This window comes from Ceratotherium simum, chromosome 1, assembly GCF_057802395.1.
Source record: "Ceratotherium simum simum isolate JZ-2026a chromosome 1, ASM5780239v1, whole genome shotgun sequence".
Classification (NCBI taxonomy): Eukaryota; Metazoa; Chordata; class Mammalia; order Perissodactyla; family Rhinocerotidae; genus Ceratotherium; species Ceratotherium simum.
In genome coordinates this window covers 22,996,385-23,002,384 of record NC_141900.1, presented here as the reverse complement: position 1 = coordinate 23,002,384, position 6,000 = coordinate 22,996,385, and the positions used below count along the sequence as shown (strand labels likewise).

Sequence of the window (6,000 nt, the reverse complement as noted above, 5' to 3'; positions counted from 1 at the left end):
AGAGAGCAATATCCACAGAGCTGAAGGAGGTAGAAGGCGACAGCATTCGCACATGACTTGTATCTTTTCAGTCAAGTTAGAGAAACAAATGCCAATAACTATAGGATGAGAGGGTTTAGGAGTTTGAGGATGATAAAGGAGGTTTGGAAGAGCCATTGTAGGGAACATACAAATGGACAAGAGATTGATCAAAACATTGCCAAATATAAGACTCAGAGGTTCCAGTAATATCTTGATAAACGTGATGTGCAGAAAGTCAAGATGTTCTCCAGCAACTCAAAGCATGAACAGTGAGCAGACAACTTAAGGTTGAGCGTTGAGACCAGGCAGAAGATAAAGAGACTCATTTTATGAGACTTTTTATCTCATATAAATGAGACAGAGATCTAACACTGAAAAGATATGAATGGAATATGCACCTGACAATTGAGCAAAATTGTTCATAATTGGATATAACATGCAGGCTTACAAAAGAATGAGAAAACTTCCCTTCACATTTTAGCCTGCCTGCTTACGAAGAACAGGAATTAAATGTCAACTCCTTGTAAAAATTCATGTATGATAATTTATACAAAGCATGATTCTTAATTATGTCTCACATTTGGCGGGGATGCATGTATCTTATGTGATATGAATGGTTTAGCTTGGAAATTTTTAATTGTCCTAGGCCATTACTTATTTGAAGGAGGAAGAGAACCAATCTTTCTGCACAACTAATACAAGTCAGTTCTGGGGCTAGGTGCTTACATATGTTATCTCAGTAAACCTCCTAATAGCCCTGTAAGATAGGTATTACTGTCAGTACCAAACAGCTGAGAAAACCAAAGCTCATAGAGGTTGAGTAATTTGCCCAAGATTGTAAAACGAGTCTGACTCCAAAGCATAGCTTCTTTCCAACAGGCCACACTGCAGAGTTGAACAGAGATGTCAAACAAATTCTGACTGTTGCCTATTGCCAAGGCTTATTAGTTTACATAGGGCCTCACTACAAATACGGATAATTTATCAGTATCTTCTCTCCAGAATATTTTCTTATGATTAAGTATTCTGATTAGTCAAGAGGTACAGAGACTATTAAAGAATATACCTCCTAAGGGAATAAAGGAGAGTGTGGGTTCTATCATTAACTAACTGGTTGTGCAACCTTGGGCGAGCTTCTTAACCTCTTTTGTGACCTGTTTTTTTTTTTAATCTGGTAAAATGAGGACTTTGAACTACGTGGTGTCAAAGGTCCTATTTGACTCCATTCATTCATTCAGTAAATAGATCGAGATTTTTCTATGCATCAGGCACCGATTCATGTGCTGAGAATACAGTGGTGAATGCAGTTAAAATCTCATGGCATTTACATTCTATAAAATTCTTGATCTTAAGACAGTAATTCTCAAGGTGGTGAGGAGTGACAAGTGGGACAAATTTCCCAAATTGCTTAGGGAATACTTTTTTGAAAGTATACTGTGCAACCTCCTAGATCAGCAGTCTACTCCCCAGGGAGTAAGCACTGTGGAGAGCTACTGATAAGCACTCATATACCCTTCATACAGGCTTGGCAGAAAAAAGGTTCAGAATTAGTCTTCTGAGTGATATGGCAAATTAAAGAGGTGCCAGTCATATTGCTCTATTTGGAAATCTGAAGGGAGATTCATTCAAAGAGCCAATTCAGAGATTAAAGTAAGGGCCGGCCCTGGGCCTTAGCAGTTAAGTTCGCACGCTCTGCTACTGGCGGCCTGGGTTCGGATCCCGGGCACGCACCGATGCACCGCTTCTCTGGCCATGCTGAGGCTGCATCCCACATACAGCAACTAGAAGGATGTGCAACTATGACATACAACTATCTACTGGGGCTTTGGGGGAAAAAAAAGGAGGAGGATTGGCAATAGATGTTAGCTCAGAGCCGGTCTTCCTCAGCAAAAAGAGGAGGATTAGCACGGATGTTAGTTCAGGGCTATCTTCTTCACAAAAACAAAAAAAAAAAGAGCTTAAAGTAAGTTTGAAAGTGCACTTGAATTAATAGTCACTGATTAATTTAAACCCTATGAACACTTGTACCAATCAGATAACAGAAATATTAGAATGCTTACCCATCTTATTGTTAACCATACTCTCTCCTGCTGAATTCATGTGGCAAAATCATTCGATTAAAAACACTACTATCTCCCTGACAGAGTTTTAATATCCCAGGCTAAAGCCAATGTTCTGTATTTAAATACAAATAAGCAAACATTAATGATGTCATAGCATTTTGGTGATGAAAGACCTGTGTATGTATTATTTATTATTCTTTCATGTTCTGAGAATCATAACAAATCTGAAACGTTGGGAAGTTTTAAAAAATTTATTTCCATTCCCCTGAAATCTAACAGTTATAACCAAAGTTTATGCTACAGTAAACACAAAATTACCATAGAAATGTATATGACTTAAAGATTAAAAAAAAACACCTCCAGTTTAACACTGTCAGTCACAGAATGTTTTATTTTAAAGTTGCTGTTCAAACTTTCAAATACAACACAGGTGGCAAAGAAACCACAGTTAACACACCACATCTGCCACAATTCTATCTCTGAACTGCCTTTTCTATATTATGTCATATGTTACAATTTCTTTCCATTTCTTACATTCATGGTATTCTTAAAGGCAGCAATGTCATTTTTTCTGCTTTGAAAACAATTCCATTTATGTCCTGAAATTGCTTAAAATGACCACTTTTTCCTATTAGTACTCTATTGCTGCCCACATTAGTGACATAATTCAACATATTATTAATAAGTTGAGAGGTATACTGTACTCAATAAACCAACTCCCAACTCTAAGTTAAAATGAACTTCAATCCAAAACAAGCATTTTCATAAATCAGTATACTCAGCTACTTTTCTCAAAAATATTTCCATTCTGAAATAAGTTTTTTTGTGAGATACAATCGTTTCATCTTTTATTCCTAACAGAACTCATGCTGTACGTTTTTTCTCAAAATATATTTGATATATTCTGTGCAAAATGTTAAGTTCTGTATAGGTATGTACCTTATTTTGAAAAAGTTTATAAAATATAATTCCTAAAAACAACCTCAACATTAGACAATAGAGGAAGAAGAAAAGTATCAGACAAAGCCTAAGTTTTCACATGAGAAAATAAGTATGTACTTAAAGCTCCAGTAACACATTCCTTGAAAAAACTCAGAATGCACTTTGGTCATCATGAAACATTAGAACATAGGCAAATAAAACAAAATGCTTCTGTTGTTTTCTACAGAAAGAAAACATAGTACACAACGAGGCCGAATGGAGGCTGATCAAAAGGAATGGTGAGAGCAAAGCTCTGTTACAACATGGCTCTGTTCCCTACACATTCCTGACCGTAAGATTATGATTCAGGAATTACAACTGCACCAGTCAAATAAACCAATTACAATTAATTATTTTAAATTCCCTAAAACATAGTAAAAAACGTGAGGATATTCAACATGATACATCTTGCACCAAGAAAATTCTAGATTGTTTCAAATAAATTCTTTGTTTTAGAAACTAGCCACCCAGTTTAAAAAAAAATTGCAAAAACATTTCATGTTTCATGTAATTCCTAAAATATTCTTGATTGTACAAATATAACAACTTAAAACCAAGGCCCAATGTAAGATACCATCATATTCGCCCTATTTACCCAACATGCCAACATAAGTTCTCATTTCGACACTTGGCAAATTATTTGGGGGTGGGGAAATGGGGGTTAACGTTCCAGGTTAAAAGCATCTAAAATAGCCCTTATATAACAGGAGGAGAGTGTGACGGATGTACCAGATTAAGTTTAGAGGACAGAATTTGCAAGCTGAAGTTGTCTTTTCCGAAAATTTCAATATAGTTTTATAACTAGCAATCAGAGAAGTACTTTATTGGTTCATAACCTTATTCTTAAGTTGTTCATCTGAGTGTGGTATGAATAGCATAACTATAGTGTACCATGGGGATAAAATTATTCTACTTGAGTAAACATAATGTACTTTAGTAATATCAATAGGCACTTCACTTGTGAGATGAGTATATACCTCACTCCAAAGGATACCACATCATGCCCTAGTATACTATAACACAGCCCATATAAAGATACGCATTAAAAGTAACAATTTTAAAAAGTGCACATTTTGAGCATGCACAGTTGGAGCTGTGCAAACAGCCCAGTGTTTCAAATAAATACAATTATTACTAGTTAATTTTTATCAAAATATCTTACAGTATGGTAACCATTTACAATTATTGCTCTATTAAGAGTTTTTTCATCAAAGAGCACTTGTTGACCTGTTATGTAATACCATATATATTAATACTGAAGGGTGCTTAAACCGCAGCTTAATCAGTGTAGATCCTGGCACTGCTCCAAGATAATTCAAGAGAAACCCTGACTGAATCTTGATTTACCGAAGAAAATGCTTTATGTGTTTAGCTGAGTCCAACGCAATATTCCAAAGTTAAAGAAGTCTTCCTCAAGTAAGGCAAGTTCACGGCGTTGATGGAGAAACAGTGCTTAGCAATGGCTTCTATTCTCATGATTTGTTATTTGTCAATTATTTATGAGCAATTACCAGGATCTCAAGTATCTTGATATCAGTTGTATCACCCTTTCAACAATTAAGTACATCAATGCTACAAATAAAATATAAAGACTAAAATAAATGTAAAAAACAGTGAACAAGAAAAATAAATATAAGAATTGCACAAGACAGTCTGATGTAAACACTTCCATTCCCAGCTGAGACTCCTGAGGCAGAGTCAGTGACGGCTTCCAGGCAGCTTAATCAGTACTCCTATCCTGGACAAGAGGTTACCTCTTCTTTCCTCTGAGCTGTCATGATTTAATCTTCCACAGCTAGTGAAAAAGCCAGAGAAGTATTGACCATTAGAGCCAGTTTTAATATCGCAACTTATTAAATTATATCACTAATACTATTTTTATCTAAATTTCATTCAGAAACAAGTGTAGATTCTACTATTTAAAATTCCTTTATCCTTTTATTTTCAAGAAGAATTCACCTTAAACAAATAAAAAAATGAAAATCAGATTTCTCTTGCTTTCTTTTACTGGGAAGTGGCAATATACATACACTACTTGTTTAATAGGAATATTTTACACCTTATTCACTAATAGCTGTGCATAATGTTGGAGGATGTTTGCATTGCTGTATAGATAAATAATATAACTTTTGGCCAAAAATAGAAATAGGGATCTTCTTTTTCTTTTTTATCATCCAAATTAGATTCAGATTACGTGAGTAAAAATAAATACCTCCACTTATCCTCCACAAGAGTCCTATTTGCAATGAATACTGTTCCAAATTAGGAGTTCTATCAGTATTACAAACCGAGAATATTTATCATTCTTTGAAATTAAATGTGAAATTATTTTCACTACTTATATACGATATAATCAAAATGACTCCATTACTGCGCAAGTGAGATCTCAAAAGAGTGCTAGGGTAAAATAAATGTCACAAAAATGTGATAGGGCGCCAAAAAATAAAAACACCTGCAAGCTCTTACCTTTAAATTAAATCCAAGCAAGTCACTGATAACACCAGAAACGGCTGACAGGATGACAACCTGGGTGATGTTATAAAGCAGTGGATTCATTGTAAGCCCATATAATCTAAAGGGACTATCCAATTCCTAGCAGAAGAGGACAAACCATGAGCTCAGATTCATTAAGAATTATCAGTTAAACTAATTCAGGGCAATATATAATGAGGATTTTTAAAAACAGTTTCAAAAAACAGTTACAAATCATGGATAGTTTTAGAAAGGATAAACTTGGTTAAATTTGAAATAAGTAAATATAGTTTTAACTTTTTTAGGAGAAAGTGACTTCCTTTAAAGGAACTCTGTAACCTAAATTTGTAACTCCAATTTCTGTCCCAAATGAATGACTAGTAAAGTACTGGTCTAGCAGCTACAAGAAGGTTTAAGAACATTTTTTAGTATAAGAATAGAAACTGAAAAAGAACAGTATCTT

At 34.7% G+C, this 6,000-nt stretch overlaps 1 protein-coding gene across 5 annotated transcripts in view; it reads right to left on the bottom strand.

Annotated features, from left to right (window-relative positions):
* Positions 1 to 2,320: 2,320 nt before the first annotated feature.
* PHTF2 (putative homeodomain transcription factor 2) overlaps positions 2,321 to 6,000 on the bottom strand; it is a 132,311-nt gene continuing 128,631 nt past the window's right edge. For 4 of the 5 annotated variants that reach the window (XM_004439327.3, XM_087443421.1, XM_087443683.1 and 1 more), the window contains 2 exons: positions 5,532 to 5,657; positions 2,321 to 4,860 (listed from right to left, as the gene is read on the bottom strand). In XM_004439327.3, coding sequence (XP_004439384.1) covers positions 4,840 to 4,860; positions 5,532 to 5,657 — 147 coding nt within the window. In that variant the 3' untranslated portion in view covers positions 2,321 to 4,839. The remainder of the gene's footprint in view (positions 4,861 to 5,531; positions 5,658 to 6,000) is intronic. The other variant, XM_087443554.1, reaches the window with a different exon arrangement.